Below are 24,951 nucleotides of genomic sequence, written 5' to 3'. Positions count from 1 at the left end.
AAAATTCAGCTTCATTCCTTGCACACAAAGAATTATGCTTTTGCTGTGGCAGAGCTAACTTGTTGCAGCCAATGAAATGGAATCCCCATTACAATTGAATGGGAATGATCCCATTCTGTTTTTGCAATAGGAAGTTCAAAAGTAGGGTGAAGTTGTAGTTTTTGTGGTGAACAGCTGCCAGTAAGTTCCAAACTCTTGTATATTAAAATAAACCAGCAATTCTACATCTGTTCAATGTTATAAAGAAGAAAAAGATGTCAATTATTGGGACTGCTGCCATAAAATCAGGAGAGCTTTAAGGATCCTAGAATCTTATTAGGTTTCTCAAATTCCAATTGCATCGTGCTACAGATTATACCAGCAGCAATGGCAATAACCAAGACTGGTAAAACAGTAATTTTTTATTATTAATATAAGACTTTAAACTTAACTCTAACTTAAACCCCACTATGCACAAATGTATCTGTGTGTGTTAAATCCGAAACCATTACAGTTTAAGCTTGATTCAAGAGATGATTTTAAAGTTCAGTTTCAGAATGCTTTTGTGTTGAAACTCAAAGTCTTTACTGCTGTTTAAAAGAAATTATGGAGTAATTGTGAAGCATCAGATTTTTTACATAGTTTCTCAAAAACAATAATCAAGTATTTTGAAATATCAAATCATCACTCCTCTTTAAAACTCACAAATTTCTTTTGTAGAGTTGTTTTCAGAGCAATGTTTCTTCATACAAACGATTTCCTCTCTCTTGCATGGAGATTTTGGCATCTGTGTTCCACATGATAAATCTTTTCCAAAAGACAGTGGTGGCTATTTTCTTCCATGATGATTTCACAAACCCAGACAAGGGCTACATAAAGTGGCCATATGAAAATGGACCTGGTAGATCCTGTCCTCTTTTCCAAAGTGGCTAAATTCTTCAAACCCACTTTTCCAGTGTTTCTCCTTTTCATAAGGAGAACATGAGAACATAAGCATCCTTTTGTTACTGCATTTCAATCCTGACTTACTTACAGGATGGTCAAGCCCCTTTAATCTTGTGTTATCAGATTAGTATTATGGTATGGATTTCATTTGTTTACATTCTGTATTCACAAATCTGGAGGGTTTGACAATTTCTGAACTGACCATTATTAAAGCATTTGGAAAGATTGCTTCAATTGTCATAAAATAAAATTTGATTTAAAAATTACCTACTTCCACATAGAAATCAGAGAGGGGATTACTAATTTCTAAATATTTTTGAGAACACTAGGCAGTTAATACTTTATAATACTCTTTTTAATCTCCCAAAATTTATAGTGGTACCTCCTTTAAATGTTTTTAAATTTATTTTTTTTAAAAAGTAGACATACAGCAAGGTAACAGGCCATTCTAGCTCATGAGCTCATGCCACCCAATTTACATCCAATTAACAGACACCTCCAGTACATTTTTGAATGCTGGGAGGAAAACGAAGCCTCTGGGGAAAATCCGTGCAGACACAGGGAGAACGAACAAATTCCTTACAGACAGTGTGGGATTCGAACCCAAGACCTGATTGCTGGTGCTGTAAAGGCATTTCATTAACCGCTACTCCATTCTTGCTGCCCATAACATGACCCTTCCTTGCGATAGTAAATTTAATTCAAGATATATTTGACTTATTTATGAAAGCATTTAGATAAGGGATAACTAATTAATCAGTTTTCAGATGATTGGGTTTTATATCATTTAACACTCTAAAGGGTTTAATCTTTGAAGCAATTAAGGAAATATTTTACAAAATACTGTTTTGGACTTCAAAATGTATGTAGTAAATTTTGAATAACCCACAACTGTGGCAGAGCATGGCACTAAAATGTTGTTGTTGGAAATGCAATCAAATAGTTTCAAAATGTATGCCAAAATTAATTATTTTTGATGTTCCCAATTGTGGTAGTTGAGGAAAATTGTACTTTCCTTTCATGATATATCAGTTTTATCTAGTTTTCAAAATGTAGTTTAAAAAGTGCATTAAATTTCTATGTTCAATATTAAAGGATCTTTAAAATCATCTTAGGATTCATCAACAAAAGATGACCAAATGTTATCAATTTATGACAATGGAAGCCAGTGAATCGAGAACTCCTGAACTTTTATGGAAGACATTCAGCCACAATGAGAACAGGGCAGATAATTCAGGTACGTAGTTGAGCACTCAACTGTAAAGTAAAAGAACAGTTTTAAGAAGAAAGTTTTAAGCTTTTACAATACAAATTGTTTCTCTTAGAAGCCAATTTTTATCTGGATGTTAATTTTACATATGTTGTTAGTTCTTATGTTACTTAAGTCTGTTTCCATCGGTGGTTGAAAGTATCCATTGTATTTATAGAGGGAAAGCTATATTTTAAAAAAAAAACTGTTGACTGTGTCCCAGGTCTATGAGTATGAATGTAGAGAGGGAGGATACCATAGTGCTTTTCATAAGTTTGGGACATCCCAGTTGCTTTATAGCCAATAAAGTAGAATAACTGTCAATAAATACAAAGAACCAATTAAGATTTTATTACCATAATCTACACCTTGTATTGCTCATTTTTCCTGCATCACCATTTCTATTTTCCATAGTTTTTATTTTAGACACATTTTTGGTTTCAAAAACACAAAAGTTATTAATTCCAGAAGAGATACTGTTCGATATCAAATCCTATTTGGACATTGTTATAATAATTGATCATGGCAGAAACATTTGCAGGAAAACAAGAAACCCATATCCTTGGATAAGAAATTCAGTGTCCTATTTCTCCTTCATCTACGAGTTTCCTATTGGAAAGTACTACATTCAAGTAAGTTAAAGAAAAATAGTATTTCTCAGTGGATGATCCATTTCAACAAATGCCATGATTAATCTCAATGAGCTCATAAGCCTTGTATTCCAAAGTGATCAAAATATGATGCATCATATTTTGTCAGAAAGCAATAAGCAGGAATTATCAGAGAGGAATCTTGAGCTGTCTTGCCCATTGTCTTCTGAACAAATATCATAATTTTAATCTGTTTATTTCTACAACACTATTCCATACACTATTTTATCTATTGATTGACATTATTTTGTGAAACACAAAAGTCTGCAGATATTGTAATTATATATTTAAAAAAAAATGAAATTCTAGAAGAACTCAGTGGGTATCAGAGCATCTGTAGGAGATAAAGATATATTACCGATGTTTCAGGCCTGAACCCTTCTTCAAGGTATGAGAGAAAGCTGGCAGCGCCTGAATAAAACAAATGGCAAGGGGAGGAGTACAGACTACAGACAAAAGGTGATAATTAGATGTGGAGAAATGGCCAGGAGAAAGCTGAGAATTGATTGAGGGAGGGGAGATTGTTTTGGTATTGAATGCAGAAATGGGGTAAATGAAACAGAGGGAAAAGGGAAGAGAGAGAGAGAGAGAGAGAGAATTATAGGAAAGAAGGTATGGTGGATGGGGTGGGGGCAAACAACAACAGGAGGTGTCAATATTAATGTCATCCAGTTGGAGAGTGCCCAGACAGAAGATGAAGTGCTGTTCCTCCAATGAGTGCATGAGACCAGGAACAGATATGTTAGCAAGGGAATGAGGCAGGCAATTGAAATGGGTGGTCATTGGGAACTCCCCACTATTGCAGAGGACAGAGCTGAGGTGTTCAACAAAGTGATCTCCCTGTCCTTGTCCACTTTCTCCGAAATAGAGGAGACCAAAAGGGTGCACCGGTTGCAGTAGATGCCCCTCCAGATTCACATGAAGTGTTGCTTCACTTGGAAGGACTGTTTGGGCCCTAAATGATGGTGAGGGAGGATGTGTGGGTGCAAGTGGAGCACCTCTTGTGGTCACAGGGATAGGTCCCAAGGGGGGAATTAGTGGAAAAGTAGGATTGGATACAGATTAGATACAGAGGGATCGTCCCTATTGAAGGCAGAAAGGGGAGGAGCAGGAAAGATTGTCTAGTGGTGTGATCATTTAGTAGGTGGCAGAAATGGAGGAAATTATCTTGTATGCAGAGGCTGATAGGGTGGTAGGTGAGGACAAGGGGAATCCTCTTCATGTTATACATGGGGATGGAGGGAGCCTGGGCATATGTGTGGGTAATGAAAGATATGTGGATGAAGACCAAGTTGATGAAGAAGCCACTTTGTTTGAAGAAGGACATCTCCGATGATCTGGCATGGAAGACCTATTTCTGGAGCAGATGAAATGGAGACAGAGAATTTGAAAGAAAGGAATAAAATCCTAATGGGACAACGTGTGAAGAAGTGTAGTTGAGGTGTTTGTGGATTTGTAGAAGATGTCTGTCTCCCGAGATGCAGATGGAAAGATAAGAAAGGGGGCAATGAATATGCTTTCTCTGATCAGCAATTGAATGATTCCAAACTATGACCCAATCCTTGTATTTAATGTTTTTCTTACAATTATGTTCGATTGGACCTATACTTTGTTTCCAGAAAACAAATACAGAGATCAGACCAAAAAATTAGCTTATGTTCCACCTTATTCATGATTTCACTCAACTTTGCATGAATCCATAGGTCCCTTTACATAAGTAGCTAATAATTGTTGAAGCTAAATAGAATTGATTGAAACCTATAGCTTGCACCTATTAAGGGAGGTGTACATATTCCCTAAACCACTGCTAGATGTTATTGCAGGAATTAGAAATAAATCCAAAAGAGAACAACAATATTCTGCTGATTCCAGTTCTCTCAAATCTTGAAATGATCTGATGTTGGCCCATATTGTGATAGAGGATATATTTTATGCTCCATGAATAAAACAGGTCAATGCTTGCTTCATTTGTAGTTATCAGTACATAATAATCAGACCACTATGTAGAAGTCATGACTTTTGCATGTCTATTCTCCATTGCTAAAACTTGTGGCTTCACTTTCTGGTAGTGTGACAACTATTAGTGTCCCACTGATTTTTTAGAGAAATTATGTAAATCTGATAGATATGAAGAGATTAACCTGGAAGTTATATCTTGTATTTGAACTAGAGTTAAAATGATTCTCGAAATAGGTCTTGTGTCAGTTTCTGATACTGCCAAGGAACCTGATTTCCTTTGTCATAATTTTACTATTTCCAAAGTTGCACAGGAATGACAAGAATTCCCAACACCCTGCCCTTCCTTTCCGTGATCCATCTGACCCCATTACTCCTTTTCTTCTCCTTCCCCATCTTGTCTACCTGCCCACCATCCTCACTTTACTTCCTCTACTCCCTAAATCTTTTCCTTCATTCTATGATTTACTGTCCTCCAACCAGAATGCATCTTCTTCAACCCTTTGCCTCTTCCTCCTTTCACCTCCTAGCTTAGTTTTTTTCCCCATTTCTTACCCATCGCACCTGTATTCACCTGACACCTGTCTGCTTGTTTTGCCCCCCCCCCCCACCCTTTTAGAACCATGGAACACTAGAGCCCCTTCGGCCTTCTAATCTGTACTGAACCATTATTTTTTGTTGAGTCCCACTGACCTGCATCCAGTCCATAGCCCTCCATACTTGTCCATCCATGTACCTGTCCATATTCTTCTTAAATGTTAAAATTGAGCCCGCATTCACCACCAGCTGGCAGCTCATTCCACAACCCCACCACTCTCTGTATGAAGAAGTTCCCCATCACGTTCCCCCTAAACTTTTCCTCTTTCAGTCTTAATCTATGTCCTCTGGATTGTATCTCACCTGCCCTCAGTAGATAAAGCCTATCTACATTTACCCTGTCTATCCCCCACATAATTTTAAATGCCTCTATCAAATCTCCCTTATTCTTTTATGCTCAAGGAAATGAAATCCTAACCTGCTTAACCTTTCCCTATATCTCAGTTCCTGAAGTCTGGGCAACACCCTAGTAAATCTTTTCTGCACTCTTTCTGTCTTATTGATATCTTTCCTGTAGTTAGGTGACCAAAACTGCACACAATACTCCAAATTTGGGCTCACTAATGTCTTGTACAACTTATCCATAAAATCCCAACTCCTATACTCGATAATTTGATTTATGAAGGCAAATATGCCAAAAGCTCTCTTTACAACCCTATCCACTGCTTTCAGGGAATTATGTATTTGTATTCCCAGGTCCTTCTATTCTACTGCACTCCTCAGTGTCTTACCATTCACCATATATGTCCTTTCTTGTTTTGTCCTTCCAAAACTCAACACCTGCATTAAATTTCATCTGCCATTTTTCATCCCATTTTTCTAGGTGGGCCAAATCTCTCTGCAAGCTTTGAAAACCTGCTTCGCTGTCCACAACACCTCCAATCTCAGTGTCATCGGCAAACATGCTGATCCAATTTACCACATTATCATCCAGATCATTAATATGGATGACAAACAATAATGATCCCAGCACCAATCCTGGAGGCACACCATTAGTCATAGGCTTCCAGTTTGAGAAGCAATCATCCACCACTACTCTCTGGCTTCTCCCGTCCAGCCATTGTTAAATCTATTTCAGTACTTAACCATGAATACATAGTGTCTGAACCTTCCTGACTAACCTTTCCATGTGGGACCTTGTCAAAGTCCTTTATAAAGTCCATATAGATAACATCCATAGCCATTCCTTCATCAACTTTCCTGGTAACCTCTTTGAAAATCTCTATAAGATTGGTTTAACATGACCTACCATACACAAAGCCATGTTGATTATCCTTAATTAGTTTCTGGTCATCTAAATAATTGTACATCTGATCTCTTAGAACACCTTCCAATAATTTACCTACTACTGACATCAGACTCATCAGCCTATAATTTCTAGGGTTACCTTTGGAGCCTTTTTTTAAACAATGAAACAATGTGAGCTCCCCTCCAATCCTCTGGCACCACACCCTTGGCTAAGGACATTTTAAATATTTCTGCCAGAGCCCCTGGAATTTCTGTATTAGCCTCCCTCAAGGTCCGAGGGAATATCTTGTCAAATCTTGGGGATTTATCCACCATTATTTGCTCTAAGACAGCAAGTACTCCCTCCTCTTTAATCTGTATCAGTTCCATGATCTCACTGCTTGTTTTCCTTACTTCCCATGACTCTTTGCCTGTTTAATGAATGAATACTGAATGGGAAAAAAATACATTTAAGATCTCCCCCGTCTCTTTTAGCTCTATACAAATCCGACCACTCTGATCTTCAAGGGGACCAGTTTTGTACCTTACTATCCTTTTGCTCTTAATATATCTGTAGAAACCCTGAGGATCTTTCCTTCACATTGTCTGTCAAAGCATTCTCAAGACTTCTTTAGCCTTCATAATTATTTCTTGAAGTTTTTCTTGCATTTTGTATACTCCTCAAGTACCTCATTTGTTCCATGTTGCCTATACCTGCTACACGCTACTTTCTTCTTCTGAAACAGATCCCCAATATCCCTCAAAAACCAAGGTTCACTATTCCTGCTAGCCTTGCCTTTAATCCTGACAGGAACATACAAACTCTATCTTCTCAAAATTTCACCTTTGAAGACCCTCCATTTACCTTGTACATCCTTGCCTGAAAACAACTTATCCCAATCCATGCATTCTAGATCCTTTCTTATTTCCTCAAAATTAGCCTTTCTCCAATTTAGAATTTCAACCCGAGACCCAGATCTATCCTTCTCCATAATTAACTTGAAACTGATGGCATTATGATCACTGGACCCAAAATGTTCCCCTACACATACTTCTATCACCTGTCTTATGTCATTCCCTAAAAGGAGATCCAGTATTGAACTCTTGGTACCTCTATATAATGATTTAGAAAACTTTCCTGAATACATTTGACAAACTCCAAGCCATCTAGCCCTTTTATAGTTTGGGAGTCTAAGTCAATATGTGGAAAATTAAAATTCCTTTAATCACATCCTTATGTTTCCTGCAGCTGCCTGTTAATTCTCTACAGATTAGCTCACCAATTCTTGTTGACTATTGGGTGGTCTGCAATATAACTCCATGAATATGGTCATACCTTTCCCGTTCCTCAGCACAACCTATATAGCCTCAGTAGATGAGCCCTCTGATCTGTCTTGCCTGAGCACAGCTGTGATATTTTCCCTGATAAGCAATGCCGCTCTTTTCCCTTTCATTCCCCCCCCCCCCCCCAGTTCTATTGCGTCTAAAGCAGTGGAAGCCCAGACCATTAAGCTGTAAGCTGTCAGACTTGCCCCTCCTTTCAACCAAGTTTCACTAATGACTACAATGTCATAATTCCATGTGCCAGTCCACACTCTAAGCTGGTCTGCCTTTCCTACAATACTCCTTGCATTGAAATAGATGCACTTTAGAAAATTTCCACCACATACAACTTGTTGCCATCTAACAGTGCATGCATTTTTCACATAATCTTTTCCCTCCTCCAATCCGCTATCTGCTCTGGCACTGTGATTCCCATCTCCCTTTAAATCTATTTTAAACCCACCAGCAAACCTTCTCACAAGGATATTAGTCCTGCTCCAGTTCAGATGCAAGTTATCCTGCTGGAACTGGTCCCATTTTCCCTGAAAGAGAGCCCAATGATGCAGAAACCTGAAGCTCTCCCTCCTGCATCATGTCTTAGTCACATGTTTAGCTGCATTATCCTCTTAATTCTAACCTCACTAGCATGTGGCACAGGTAGCAATCCTGAGATCACTCTCTTGGAGGTCCTAGTGCCTAACCCTCTGAACTCTTCTTGCAGGACCTCTCCTTTATTTGGACTTTTTTTTATTTTCCATTTGCATCAAAACATCTACTGTGGTGGTGTGAGCACAGCCACCATGTTGAGGGTCATTAATGACTTTTTATTCAAATTCAGCATGCCCCTTTAAGGGCAACATGAGCTCAGGCACCTGATGCATTGTGACATCATAATCGCTGCCCAGGGTGCGCGCTGGAAGGGATGCTGGAGTCAGAGAGAAACCTCTGACAACGTCATTTCCCCATGGCTGCCCCGCCATGTGGCAATACAAGCGGGGCCGGATTGCCATGAGGATGTGTGCTGCCACAATACAGTATTTATCCATAACATAAAAATGATAAAAATTACGACACAAAAAAATACAATTTTTAAATATTTTCACCCCCCCTCCATCCGCCCCCACCCCCAAAGTAGGAAAAAAAGAAAAGAAAATGCTTGTCTAATAAACCTATATCTTTTAATTAATTAATTTCAGTTTACGTAACCATCTTAAACCATAAATAATTAGGGTGGGTTGGATGGGGGCATGGTGGATGCTGCAGATAAAGTTGTAGCAAGGAAATCCAAGTAGGGGTTCCAAATCTTATCAAATTTTTCTGGTTGATTTTGTAAATTATACATTATTCTCTCTAATGGTATACAATTTAATAATTCCATTCATCTATTCAACCCCACAATAGCACCAGATTTCCATGTTACAGCTATAGATTTATTTGCTATTGTTACACTTAAAAACTTCTTTTGATAAATATCTAACTTCAATTGGGAAATATCTTGCAATAAAAATACTCTGGGATCCTTCAAAATTTACGTCTTCAAAACTCGCCCCAATAAAATACATATATCCTTCCAAAACTTATCTACTTTTTCTACATTGCCAGACTGCATGCAGGAAAGATCCTACTTCTTTATCACATCTAAAACATTGATCAGAACAATTTGAATGAAGTGCATGCAATTTGTATGGAATATAATATAATTGATGTAAAGAATTAAATTGTACCATTTCATATGTAACATTAATTGTATTTGTTATACTTTTCATAACATAATTTTGACCATATTTTGTCTTAATCTGCATATTTAAATCTTTTTAATAAATCCTTTTTCTGAAGAGTCTCTTGTAATTTGAAATACATATTACTGATAAATCTTTCAATAAATGTATCCATTATTAGATATTCAAATAGACTTTGCTCTGACAGTTTAAAATTCCTCCCTAATTTTATTTTTAAATATAATTTAAGTTGATAATAAGACAAAATAGTATTAAGTGGTATATTATACTTGCCTTTCAATTGATTAAAACTAAAAAAAAGACCTAAAAAACAGTCCCTTATTTTTTATTACACAATTATACTAAACATTAAAATAATAATTATTAACAATAAAAAGAATGAAAGGATTTTGATTTAATATCATTTTAGCCAACTGACTCCTCATGCATGCGCAGAGTCACTTCTTCACCTGATGTGCACCAGTGTCCAAGGTCTCCCTGGCTTCTGGCCTCTCTCCTTTGGATACTACCTTGCAGATAGCTCCAGGATCCTTTCTTAAGGTCGGCCTCTTTTCCTTGTTCCTTTTCTTGCTCAGTTTTCTGCACACAGTAATGCCTTTATCCTCCTTTGGTGGCATGCTGATGTCTTCAATGCGTCTTCTGACAGATCTTTCATAAATTTTATTTAACCTTTATAACTTTTTTTGTCACTTTTTCTCAACTTTTTCAAGGAGAGCAGGGATTATCAGTCTAACCCCACGTCACCACATGGCATTCCCCCTTTATTTGGACTTCTGCCCTTTTTTGCTGTTCCTGAAACATTGAATGTCTATTGCCTCCATGGATAGAACCTGACCTATTGAGTTCTTATAGCGTTTTGTTTATATCACAACAAGTAGCTAAACTGAAAGTGCAATGTGTTGTATACCAGGAACTATTGCCACGATAGTCCTCAATAGGGACAGGTAGTTGGAGACACAACTTTGCCACAGGGTTCAACTAGCCAGTCCAACTGACGTCAGCTCCATACAGACTAAATGGCCTGTTAATAGAGCCGACAGTAGATTTATTTTAAAAATTATGGGACTGCGGTCTGCACCCAATATGGCAGTGCCTATGATTGGCAGTAGCCACAAGGGGTTGCAGTCTCTGGGGATGTGGAAGACTGGCACAGGGCACCACCATTTGAAAAGGAGAAGCAGAGGATCCGACCCACAGGATGGTGACCATGGTGAGGGGTTCGGCTGCTAACAAACACACAGGTGGCAGGCTGTTGGCAACTCAAGGCAAGGAACCAACACATGCTGGAGGCTTCTGGTGATTGTGATTGAGGTATTCACACAAGACTGCTGGAGACTGGCTTGAAACTGGCTGAAGGGGTATCAGGTATTGGAATCGGGATATGAGAAGGTGCTGATGGCACTGAAGGTTTTCTGATTATGTCGGAGGTTCAGATCTGGAGCTTGGGCTGCTGTTGGTTTGGATTGAACTCTGCTGGAGCACTGGTGGAAAATCCACAGACATTCAGTGACTCTGAGGGGATCTTTTGATTCTCTTTCAGTAAACTGCTGGAGGCGATTGCAGCATTTTCTTCCGATGGTGAATCTATCTATCTTATGGCAGACGAAAGCAAGTTCCTTGTAGTATTGGACTGTTTTTATTACATGAAAACAAAGCAATCTTGAATATAATTTGTGCATGAAGTAGCATATCAAAGATGGGTGGATACCAGGCAAAGGTTTACGCATTTTACTTGCAGTCAAATTGTAATAGAATACAGTACTAATTGTAAGATTAATTTTGATTTAGAAACATGCCGTAGACCATCAAAAGCACTAAGGTAAGAAAATTTTGTATTTGTTGACAATGAAAATATGGCTATCTAGAAATGAAAACCATCGTGATTTGAATTTTGTACCACCTGCTTGAAAGTGAGGTAGAATTATGTATAAGGGCAGGAACAGGCAACACCTACTTTGCACACAGCATTATTGAAAATAGTCAACTCTATAATCAGCATTCATGGATCCAACTATGGTACAGTGTCAAATTGGAGGACTTCTGCCCTCTAATGCTCTCCAGGGAGAGCACTCTAAGTGAAACCAATAACCCCTGCCATCTGAATGCAAGCTATTATCACAATTACTCAATCCCACCAGGGACTTTAATATATCATTCTAACAATCTGTCCTTCAGAAGAGAGTTTGAGAGTGAAATTTCCGACACCATGGATTTGGTGATACTTAACTAAGGCACTGGAAATACACAAAGAATACTTAGTTACCCATTAACCTCGTTGTGATAACTTTGTCCCTCAGGACCCTTTGTTATCTTTCCCCTCTTACCTTAATTATATGTCCTCTAGCTTTGGACTCACTTTCCTTTCTGTACCACAGACTATCCTCCTCCTCTATGCCCCTCACGATTTCATATACTTTTATAAGATTACCCCTCTGCCTCCAGGAGAAAAAAATCCCAGGCTGTCAATTTTACACCAAAAAATGCTGGAGAAACTCAGCAAGTCATGCAGCATTTTTTACATAGCAAAGAAAAAGTTTATATCCAATGTATCAGGCCTGAGCCCTTTATCAAGGAATGGGTACTGATCTCTGCTTTGCCAAAGGCTGATGACAGCTCACAGTCATCTCCTCCTACTTACCCTTTCAACGAGACCCCACCAAAGAACATCAAAACATCATCTCACATACCGTCTTTAACCTCATCACTTCTGGACATCTCCCTCTCATGGCCTCCAACCTCATTGTTTACCAATCCTGCACTGCCTTGTTGTACCTCCTACCCAAGGTCCACAAACCTGATTGTGCCGATAGACCTCTTGTTTCTATGTCCTCCTGACCCACTAATTTGATGTTATCTTACCTCGATTCTATTTTTCCCCACCTGGCCCAGTCTCCTTATGTACATCCATGATGCCTCACATGCCCTCCATTATTTTAACAACTTCCAATTTCCTGAACTCATCCACCTTATTTTTACAATGAACATCCAATCTTTGTACACCTCAACCTTCCCTTGTTTCTTTTTCAACAACAGACCCAACCAGTTCCCTTCCATCACCACCCTCCTCCATCTGGCAGAACTTGTTCTCACCCTTAATAACATCTCCTTTGACTCATCCCATTTTCTCCAAATGGGGCAGCTATGCCTGTCTTTTGTTGGCTCTGTGGAACAATCCATGCTGCAAGCCTTCACAGGCATAGCTCCTCAACAGTTTCTCCATTACACTGACATCTACATTGCTGCAATCTCATGCTCCCATGATGAGCATATCAACTTTATCCACTTTGCTTCTAACTTTAACTCCAACCTCAAATTTACCTGGTGCATCTCTGGCAACTCTCCATTCTTAATCTCGCTGTCTCTATCTTGGGAGACAAACTCTCTACAAAAACTATAAATACTGCGGTGGTGAGTATTATATCCTGAACAGCAATAATAAAAAAAAATCATAAAACAAACTATTATTGAGCTATATCTAACCCCATACATTTCAAATAAGGGGTCCACATTTTAGTAAAAAAAAAGCATAATTATTATGTAAGTGATATGTTATTTTTTTCTAAATGAGTACAAGATCTTAAATCAGAATGCTATCTTTGAATATTCAATTCCACATCATTCTTCCAAGTAACTGCAATACATTTCAGGGCTACTGCCAATGCTAAACGAATAAATGCCAATTGAAATTTCTCAAGTCTTAGACCAGTTGTTAAGGTCGTAAAATACCTAAATAAAAAGAGTAATGGATCCAAATTCAATTTAAGTTTAAATAAACCTTCCAAAAGCTCCCTAATTCTCTGCCAAAAAGGTTTAACCTTTTCACTTAACCACACTGAATGTAAAAAAGTACCAACTTGCTTTCCACAAGGAAAACATAAATCTGATGAACTAAATCCATATCTTTTTAATTTCTCAGGAGTCAAATATAATTGGTGTAAGAAGCTATAATTTACTAAATTATATCTCACATTAATTAATTTAGTTACACTATCTTCACACATAGTCATCCATTCTTCCGAAGATATCAATATAGATAAATCCTCTTCCCATTTATTTTTCACTTTATATAAATCTAATTTAGTAATTTTTTCATGTAATAAAGCATACATTTCCAAACTAAAACCTTTTCTCAATCCATCCTCAATTAAACTTACAAAGTTGGGTTTGTTTGGTAAACTCAATTCCCGACCAAAATTATCCAGAAACAATGCTCGCACTTGATAGTATGCAAACAAAGAATTAAATAGTATTCCAAATCTTTCTTGAAGTCAAGCAAAGGAAAGGAACTGGCCCACTTCAAAACAGTCTTCCACTAATTTCAAGTTGCAGTTTTTCAAATAATAATTATTTACAGCAAAAGGGATTAATTTATTTTGAAACAAAGGCATCTTAGCTGAAATTTTGCCTTTACTACCTATAATGTGATTTCTATCAAGCCAAATCTTCATCAAATGCCTCAATACCACTACATTATTATTTTGTAGAAGAGAAGGCTTCCATTTATAAATTAATTGATTAATAGAAAATTCAGTAATTTGTGCTAACTCAACTTTAGCCTAAATCGGAGGTTCCTGGCCAAAGAACAGCAGTTCTGGCCCTCCTCTTGCAATTTTCCATTCCAAGGTGCCACTCATGCAGTCTTTTCATCATTTCTTGTTGCAGTGATTGAGGAATGACAACACTCAGCTCAGCTCTGATGTTGTCGTATGGCTAAAATTCACCTCTAGGTCACCTTCAATTCAGATTCTCGTTGACTTTCTGTAGAACTGTGTCCTTTTCTGCTTCAGCTGCGATCTGCGATCATGTTGGATTCAGAGATCAGGTTCATGTGAAAATTCACATCTGTCTCTGTAGAACTCCCATTGTGTGCTTCACTCTGTGTCATTGCCCTGGATAATGCAACAGCTGTCACAATGAACATCCAATCTTTGTACACCTCAATCTCCCCTTGTTTCTTTTTCAACAACAGACCCAACCAGTTCCCTTCCATCACCACCCTCCTCCATCTGGCAGAACTTGTTCTCACCCTTAATAACATTGTAGCTTCATCATCAGTATTTGGATTCACGGTGAGATTTCACTGAGCTATTTCTTGATTAATGGCTCATAGTCTGTCTCTGGCATGAATGTTGATAGACCATAAACATAACTGTGGAATTTCTTGAATCCATAGACCAGACCTAGACACTCTTTCTCAATCTGTGCATGTCGATCTTCAGATGTTGTCATCGTCCTTGATGCATATGCTACTGGCATCCAATCTTCTCCCACAACCGAAGTAGTACGGCACATATTCCATCTTTTGAAGTGTCTGTAGATATTTTTCTCCTTCTGGATGTGTCAAAGAATGTCAAAAGCACTGATTTTTGTAGTTAAAATGGTCTTCAGTTGTCCCCATTCTTCCTCATGGTTTGCTATCCACTTGAATTCCCATGTGTCCTGTAACAACTTTCTTAGGTACATTGTTTTAGAAGACAGGCTTGGTATGAATTTACCAATGAAATTGATCATTCCCAGAACTCTCAATATGTCTTTTCTTTCAGTGGGTCTGCACATCTATAAAATTGCTTTCACCTTGCTCTTGTCTGGCTCCACACCTGCCTTTGACAGTTTATTTCCCAAATAATTTCCTTCACACCAAATTTTTCTCTGTTTAACTTTAATCTATACTTCTGGGTGCATTGTAGCACTTTGATAAACCTCTTGTGTTGTTTTTATGTCTCTCTGCCTTCTTGTTGTTTCCTATATCTCATTTTTTGTTTGTTTGTGTGTGTCCAGACACTGTGGCTACAACAATGCTGCCATTTTCACTGGCTTTTGCATTATCACCAAACCTTTTCTTGTGCTGCAGAGCTAATTCACTGGTATGGCATATATTCACAGCTCCAGTTAAGGTAAGATCTGTCTCTTGGAGAAATCTCTCTCTCACCTTTTTATCAATAATTCTGAACACTATTTGATCATGGATCATTGAATCTTGCAGCGATCCAAAATTGCATGTTCTTGCTTTTAATTTCAAATCTGTTTTAAAAAAAAGTATCATAGCTCCCTCCCTGTAGCTGTGTGCGCATGTGAAATGTAAACCTCTGGAATTTTTTTTGGTGAACAGTGTTCATCAAACATCTTGATAACCCTGTCAAACTTCCCCTGGTTAGCTGCCTCAACAGAAACAAATGTGTTGAAAACCTCTTGTGCTTGAGGTCCTGCCACGGTAAGTAGCAGTGGATCTTCTGTGCATCAGCTTTGCTATCAAGTCCAATGGCTTGCAGATACAGCATAAATCATTGTGTGAACAACTTCCACTTGTGGATGACATTTCCAGTCCAATTTACAGCGTTAGAAGCCTTTGCGTTCTCCATGTTTTCCACTGCTTTTGACTGATTCTCACTCTGCACACTTCTGCTGTTTCTTCCACTCCTGGCATGTGCATTCCTAATACCATGTGATGTTTCTTTTATTGTAATAAAGAAACTTAGGTTCTTTTATAACAACTATATTAACTATAGAACTCACAACCTCATGGAGGCATCTATTTTGAGTTTTCTCCCAGTTGCAGCAATGCATCTCTAACTCCCTCTAGTGGTCAAGATTATCACTAGGACTTTATCATTACACTTATCACCTCAGCTTTTTTCTTTAATGTCATCTCACCCATACCTGCTTTTTGCTCATTTCTTGTTGAGGGGCTCAGGTCTTCTTTGCTACATAATGCTACGTGACATGCTGTTTCTCCAGAATTTTTTTAATTACTACTATCACAGCATATGAAGATTTTCCTGCTTAACCCCAGGTTGTCTATTGCTTGTAACTCAAGCCCTCCAGTCCTGATAATGTGAACTTTTACTTCACCCTTTCCTGCTAAACAACAATCTTTCTCTAGCTAGGTAACCAGAGTTGCACACAATATTGCAACCGTGCTCTCAGTAACATCTTGTACCGTTTGTAACATGCTGTCCAACTCCTATAGTTAATTCCATGACCAATGAAGATAAATGTTCAAAATACCTTCATCTACCCTGTTTACCTTCTCATAATTTTTAGAGGACTATGTACTTGTACTCCTGAGGCTCTCTATTTTACCACACTTTCAAGGAACCTCCTAGTTTAACTTATCAAAAATCAACATTTTGCACTCATCTGAGTAAAATTCCATCTGCCATTCCTTGGTCACTTTCCCATTGATTTAGAGATCGTAATCTTAGATAACCTTCATCATTATATACTCATTCTATAGCATCAATTTTGGTGTCATTCCCAAACTTACCAACTATGCCAACACCATTCTATTCGAATTGTTCACATCGATGATAAACCACAGTTGATCCAGCACTGATTCCTGTGGCATATCACTGGTTACCTGCCTCCAATCTGAAAAACAATCTTCCATTACCACCCTCTGACTTCTTCAATGCATTTTATCAATCCTCCCTTCAGATTTCACCTTCAGAACCAGCCTATCTTGAGTAACTTTATCGAAGTCAAAGACACATTTAAAAAAAACTCAAATCAAATTGGCTAAGCATGATAACCCAGGTAGAAACCATTCTGATTGTTCCAAATAATTTCTTTGATTTCAAATCTACTTTGATCCTGTTTCAGAATCTTTTCTCCTTTTTCCTGCTCAGCTATGTTTTCATTTGGATATAAGACGAGTTTATGCATGTAGCATTTGCAGTGACATTCAACAGCATGCAACATTAGAAGAATGCTATTTCAATAATTTTTATTCAGGTATGTGTGGCCCACACTGTTTGCTCTTTAACCAGATTATCACATTGTTTGAGGTCTGCTTCAACATTACTTCAAGGAGTCTTGGGGATGTATCTCACAGATACAGGATCTGCACCAAGAATCCATGTCAGACAGATCAATTTTATTGTACTTATCTTCCTGTCCTCTGGACTTTGTCCTCCTCTCATTCACTGACTACCACTGCTCTCTAAATTATAGTCACAACCCACTTCCCTTCAAATTTTCCAATCTGACAAACACCATATGTGGTGAGGAAAATAGTTCAGTTCTTGCAAGTTTAGAATGGCAGACAGTAATGCAGCTGAGCCAGAAAGATCGTGGTGTGGAAGCACAATACCTTATACATGTTCTTTGCCTCCTAAAAGCTTGCCAAAGGTACTTGGACTATCAAGAATGGTCATACCTTTCAGGTATCCATTGTATCATTTAATCTTCTTTGGCTTGGCTTCGCGGACGAAGATTTATGGAGGGGGTAAATGTCCATGTCGGCTGCAGGCTCGTTTGTGGCTGACAAGTCCGATACGGGACAGGCAGACACGGTTGCAGCGGTTGCAGGGGAAAATTGGTTGGTTGGGGTTGGGTGTTGGGTTTTTCCTCCTTTGCCTTTTGTCAGTGAGGTGGGCTCTGCGACCTTCTTCAAAGGAGGTTTCTGCCCGCCAAACTGTGAGGCGCCAAGATGCACGGTTTGAGGCGATATCAGCCCACTGGCGGTGGTCAATGTGGCAGGCACCAAGAGATTTCTTTAGGCAGTCCGATAATAAATTTGATGAATTACAATGAATTAAAAAAGTAGATAGTTTTATGAAATCAATTTCACAGTGGTTAGTCTTGATAAATAGAAGGAAAAGCGCAAGTGTAATACTCTTATTTGTTGTAATATCTTTTAGTAGGCAAAGTTATTTGATAGACCCTGCATTTGTAAGATTAGTCATTAATGTATGAAATAAAAATATGTATTTTGTCAAAGAATATTGGTCAAGTAAAATAATTTTTTTTTGTAATTTCAGCTTACTTTTAATGTGCATGTTTTATTTTTCTTTTCAGTTCTGCTAAAGAATCATTGAAGTCAGAATTAAATGAAATGGAGATGTCAGTGTTTGAACTTCCTCCTTGGCTTGCACTGATAGAGGCTAAGAATAGTAAGTTTCAGAATTACCGTTCAGTAATATTCAACTTGCTTCTGATAATTTGCCTTCTGAGCCTGATACCAGGCTCTGAACATCTGGCACAAGAAATAGGAATTTCAGTTCACCTCATAGAAATTTGTCCTCCATAAATGAACTGTACAATTTTAAACAATGTACGTATCTCCTTGGCATTGTACATCTTCTACTGTTTCCACTATCTCCATAAACTTTGCATTTCATAAATGCTCCTGTCAGCAAAACGTACTCCAGCTTGACTCAGTGGGTCAAGTTATCTCGTTTTTATTACGATGATACTATGATTCTGTATTTGCAACTCGAAAATAATTAGTGAGTGAGGACATGGGAAGGTCATATTTCAAAGTGAATATGTTGTATGGTCTTTAGGGCATTAAGCCAAGATCTTTTTCTTTCAGTTGGGGGAAAAATTTAATCCAGTCTAATTGGAAAATGACACACCATGCAAACATCATGTCAGCTTTGCTTTGCAGCACTCTGAGAATTCAACAAGATACCAGACTATTAAAGATGAATGAGAAAGAAAATCATTCAGAAACAAATACCAACATTTCTTCAGAATTGTCTGAGCTGCATTAATGGAGATTGTGAGATTTTTTCAGTGCTTTAGGAGCGACACTCATAGTGCAAAATATCATTTTGTGATTTCTTCACAGCCTTAGGAGAAGCTTTTTAAATGGTGTACACCTCCGCACCATGGCCCTGTGGGTTTCAGTAACTACAGACCTGATTTAGATTACTTTCTGATCAACAGTGGTTCCCAAGGTAACTCTCATGTGATCATCTCCTTGAACTATTTGTGGTGAAGGTATCCCACAATATTGTTGGGAAAGGTGCTCTGGTAGCAATGAAAGACTGGCAAGCACTTCCAACTCACAATTGTATGAATTGTATTGGATGGAATGAATGCTTAGAGTGGGTTTATGAAATCATTCTCCCAATCTCGTTACAAGGCTAGAGTGGCAGTAGCAGTTACATTACCTCTTTAATATTGAATGAGGACAGCAGATTCATTCATAATAATTTATTGCAAAACTGCTCATCCCAGTCTGAGTTTGCATGGCCGCATGATGAAGCTCATGAGCAGCAGACTAAGCATTCGCTTCAGCACTCGTTTGCTGAGTTGGCCTGACCGACATTGCAATGGAAGCTGAAATAACACACAGTTAGATGTTGGACAATGTAGGTCAGCAAATGTTAATTGATAAAAACTAAAATGCTGAAGGAACTCAATTGATCTATTCAGCATCTATAGGAGTCAAAGATATATTGCCAACGTTTCGGGCCTGAGCCCTCCTTCAAGGAAAAATCGGAAAAGGCAGTAGCAGGATATATCAGAAAGTCTCAGAATTCGAAAAGGATATTAATTTTATTTTTTCTGAGGATGATTGGTTAGATATTTGTCATGATAGTGTTACTAGATTGATAAATGTTCGTAATGCAATGGTTAATTACAATTTTTTACATCAATTGTATTTAACACCTGAAAAATTTAAAAAAAAAAAAATGGTTTTAGTGAATCAGACTTGTTTTAGATGTGGTAATTCGGTTGGAACTTTTTTTCATGCTGTTTGGTTATGTGTACATATACAATTTTTTGGAAAGCAATTCAATTGTTTTTGGAACATTTGTATAAGATTAAAATACTTCTAGACCCGACAATATTTTTGTTGGGTAAGTTGAAGCCTTTGAAAGATTTGGGATTAGATAAATTTCAGATTGCTTTTGTATATTTAGCTTTATCTGTAGCAAAAAATGTATAGCAAGTACATGTAAAACTGCTAATGTGATTGATATTAATAGATGGCATAATGAGATGAAAACTTGTTTGGTAATGGAAAAAATCACATATGTTTTACATGATAATTATCCTTTTTTTCTTAATAAGTGGTCTTTATATTCAGAATATTTACATTTAAATTTACTTTGATTAGATTTTAGTAAATATATTTTAGTTTATATTTTAATTTTTTTCTCTTTGGCTCTCCCGCTGGCTGAGAGGGGTTCTTTTTTTTCCTCTTTTCTTTTTTATATAATTTTTTTTTATTGTTCACAATATGTACTTTTTTTTAACTGTATGTAATAACCTTGTTGAACGAATAAATAAAGTTGTGAAAAAAAAGGAAGTCTCAGAATTCAAACAATGGGAGAGGAATCCAGACCAACAAAATGTGTTAATTGGTTGTGATAAGGGACTAGATAGAATTTATCATGTCTGTGCGAAAGGAGACAGAGAATGGAGAGATAACAGGGGGAGCAAGGGGTGGAGGGGGTGGTTGAATGTGGAATTGGCTAACACTTTCATGTTGGAAAGCATAGACACCCTGCTTTTTAAAAAATACTTTAAGTTTGCAGCTGAATATTCTCTACACATCTTACATCTGACCTTCTCTATTCAGAAGGTCAGATTGTGTGTTAACCATGTGTAGTTTATCAAGCATTGTGCTTAGCCTGCCCCTTTGAAGTTTGATTTAAAGTCCACTATGTAACGATAGTGATCATAGTTGCAATGCAACTAGTAATGCCTTAAGGATTATAGCTCCTGTTTGATTATACCTGGCTGCAAGCAGGAGCTGACACAGAACAGGAGACTGCGGTATGCAAGATCTATAATGGAGGCTTGCAGCCTCATGGCATGCCTCATGAGCTGCTTATATCAACTTTAAGGTAAAGAACATTTTACTTCATCCATGTGATGTCTAAGAACTCACATATATAAATACAAGATGAAACACGGTGTCAGAAGTGGGATGAAGGAAATTAGAAGGAAATACTTTAAAAGGTAAAATCTAAAATTAGCAACTGATCAGTGAAGAGAAGCTAACACAGAAAAATGGAAGGATTACATTCACCAGTGAACTTCAGCTGACAGGTGATGTGGCTGAAAATTGGAACAGATTTAAACAACATTTTGGATTGTATTTAGTGGCAGTTGGAGCTGAGGAGAAAAGTGATAAAGTGAAAGTGTCAGTTTTCTTACATGTCATGGGTGATGAAGCCCTGGAGGTGTATAATAACTTCACATTTGCTGTTGAAAGAGACAAAAATTGTAAAAAATAATGGAACAGTTTAAGGTAACGTGACATTTGAGAGGCACAGATTTTTCACATGTGTGCATGAAATGGAAGAAAGTATTGATCAGTATGTGACTGAATTGAGAAACAGAAAGCAAAACATGTGAATTTGGTGGAATAACCAACTCACTGATAAAAGACCGACTTGTGTGTGGTATTCCAGATAATAATCTAAGGGAAAGACTGCTAATAGTGCAAAATCTAGACCTGGAAAAAGCCATGGCACTCTGTAGGGCTACAGAAACTGTAAAATTGCAGGCAAAAGAGCTGTTTAGTGAAACTAGCTGCAACATGGATGCACTGAGCAAGAACAGACATAAACCGTTTAACAAAAAGAGTGCCAAGATGGAAAGAGAGGCCTGACCAGAGAACAAAAATGAAAGGGAGAATTGAAAGCCATGTCGTCGATGCAGTACATAATACCTATCAAAAAGTGTCCAGCATGTGGTATAACATGTTCTATGTGCAACATAAGCAGCCATTATGCCCGTTGCTGTAGGAACCAAGTGCAACAAAGCAAGGTTCATGGAGTAGATGAAAGGGAGATAGAAGAATTCCATGTAGATGTGACTGAAAACAAGAAAGAAAACAGAGACTGGAGGTTGAGATTAAAAGTGAATGACATGTACATTTCAGTTAAATTGGATACTGGAGCACAAATTAATGTAATATCAGAGACTGATTTTAAGAAGATTAGACTGAGACCAAAGATGTATGGAACAAAAGTGAAGGTGAAAGGATATTCAGGTACCGATATACCAGTGCAAGGAGAATGCATGGTCAAAGTGAAACACAAGGACAAAGAGCACATGCGAACATTCATCATGATGCCAAAGGATGTACAGGAGACACTAGGTTTATCAGCCTGTGAGAAACTGAACCTGGTAAAAAGAATCCCCATTGTGGAAAACAAAGGAGAGACAGTCTATGATGAACTCACAAAGGTGTACGATAACCTATTTCAGGGTCTAGGCTGCCTTCCAGGAGAACACATGATCAGAGTGGATAAACGTGCCACCAATAATACATCCATGCAGAAATGTTCCATTTGCACTTCAAAAGCAACTAAAGGCAGAGTTGGACAGGATGGAAAGCATGAACATGATCAGAAGATAGATGAACCAACAGAATGGGTGAGTTTACTCATCGTTGTGGACAAAAAGAATGGAAAGCTTAGAATTTGCTTGGATCCAAGAGATCTAAGCAAAGCAATAAAGAGAGAACACTTTAAGCTTCCAACGCATGAAGAAATCATGTCACAAGTTAGATGCATCATCAGGATTTTGGCAGTTAAAATTGGATGAAGCAAGTTCAAGACTGTGCATGTTCAATAGTCCATTTGGCAGATACAGATTCCTAAGGTTACCATTCAAAATTGCCTCAACTCCTGAAGTGTATCACAAAACTATCCAAATGGTCTATGAGCACCTGAACAGGGTTCATACCTCAAAGGATGACATGATAGTATGGGGAAACATGAGAATGGAGCATGATGAGAGAATAAGGAAAGTGCTGGAAGCAACAAGGAAAGCAAACCTGAAGCTGAATAGAGAGAAATGCCAGCTCAGGGTGACAGAACTACCATTTGTAGGAGATATTATTGGCAGTGAGGGTATCAGACCAGACCCCAGAAAGGTGTCCGCTATTGGGAATATGCCAAGGGCACAATGCAAAAAATGACATATTTTTTTGGAATGGTCAATGATATAAATTTATATCCAACCTCTCAGAAAAGATGGCTCAATTGAGAAGACTAACAGAAAAGAACATTGAATGGGAGTGGAATCATGAGCAGGAAAAGTCATGGAGGGAACTAAAGAAACTGCTCACAGAGGAACCAGTTCAGAGGTTTTACGACCCAACAAGACCCATCAAGATATCATCAGATGCATCACGTAGTGGGCTCGGTACAGTTCTTCTGCAAAAATATGATGACTGGCAACCCATTGCTCAATGACAGATGCGGAGATGCGATACACTTAAATTGAAAAGGAGCTGCTCAGCATCACATACCCCTGTGAAAGATTTCATCAGTTGTGTCAGGACAAGCAATGTAGAGACTGACCATAAGCCCTTGATAGCATTGTTCCAAAAGCCATTAAATGAATGTCCACTTAGAATACAAAGAATGATGATTAGGCTCTAATGCTATACACTGAATGTGCCATACACTCCCGGTAAGCAAATGTACGCAGCAGACACGTTGTCTAGAGCTGTTTTACTCGAGAGAGCCTGCAAACATCAAAATGGATGAAGACGTGAATGCCTTCGTGGACATGATCACACGTGCACTGCCCATATCAGATGCAAAAATGGAGCTCATAAAGTCAGAGATAAACAAAGATGAAACAATGAGACAACTGAGAAAAAACATCTTGGATGGATGGCCCAACATGAAGCAGGACTGCTCATCTCATGTTTCAGAGTACTGGAACCATAGGGCGGAACCATCAGTGGTTGAAGGCATCATCTACAAAGGAAGCAAAATCCTTATCCCAAAGAGTCTGAGAAAAGAGATGCTAAAAAGGATCTATGGAGAACATATCAGAATGGAAAAGTGTAAGAAAGGAGCATGAGAAGTGATGTACTGGCCAGGAATCAACAATGACCTAACAAATGAAGTGTCAAACTGTACAATATGCTAGAAATATCAAGCAAGCAAACCTGCAGAACCACTAAAGCCACTCCCAGCACCAGACAGACCTTACCAGAAAGTAGGCATTGACCTATTCAAATGTCAAGGGAAGGACCATCTTGCAGTCACAGACTATTACTCCTTGTATCCAGAGATGTGCAGACTGAACACTACCACTGCAGATGCTGTAATATCAGGTATGAAAGCCATATTCTCCAAACACGATGTGGCAAGTGTGGCCTTCACAAACAGTGAAACCCAGTTTTGCAATTGTGTCAGATTATGTTATGTTTTATATTGTATATAGATATGTTTTAAAGGAGATAAGTGTGGCAGGTTTTTTTTAAGTGTAGGAGATGTAGAAACACTTCAAAATAGATCTCATTTAAAATACCAGAGTTCTGCTCAAGTTAGACAGGCTGGCTCCAAGTGCCTTTGGGGATTTGCCTTTAGAGATTTCACTAATGGATTGTTGGTTTGAAAAGCAACAGATGAAAGAACTTGAAGGATTAGGTTGGGAGTCACAGGCTGAGTTCAGTTTACTGTTCTAAGAGGATCATGTGGTTTTGCAACCAGAGAGAATCAAACAGGATGGATTGTGCGTGCGTGCGTGCGTGCGTGCGTGCGTGCGTGCGTGCGTGCGTGCGTGCGTGCGTGCGTGC

General features: G+C 38.2%; 1 protein-coding gene across 3 annotated transcripts in view; it reads left to right on the top strand.

The window, feature by feature from the left end:
• The window catches only part of LOC138747522 (uncharacterized), a 168,439-nt gene that overhangs the window by 91,511 nt on the left and 51,977 nt on the right, over positions 1 to 24,951 (top strand). For all 3 annotated transcript variants that reach the window (XM_069906807.1, XM_069906825.1, XM_069906815.1), the window contains exons 11-13: positions 2,040 to 2,161; positions 11,454 to 11,484; positions 18,462 to 18,556. In XM_069906807.1, coding sequence (XP_069762908.1) covers positions 2,040 to 2,161; positions 11,454 to 11,484; positions 18,462 to 18,556 — 248 coding nt within the window. The remainder of the gene's footprint in view (positions 1 to 2,039; positions 2,162 to 11,453; positions 11,485 to 18,461; positions 18,557 to 24,951) is intronic.

This window comes from Narcine bancroftii, chromosome 1 (assembly GCF_036971445.1).
Source record: "Narcine bancroftii isolate sNarBan1 chromosome 1, sNarBan1.hap1, whole genome shotgun sequence".
In the NCBI taxonomy this organism is placed as follows: domain Eukaryota; kingdom Metazoa; phylum Chordata; class Chondrichthyes; order Torpediniformes; family Narcinidae; genus Narcine; species Narcine bancroftii.
The sequence above is the reverse complement of the archived record's forward strand: the minus strand, read 5'-3'. Positions and strand labels throughout refer to the sequence as shown.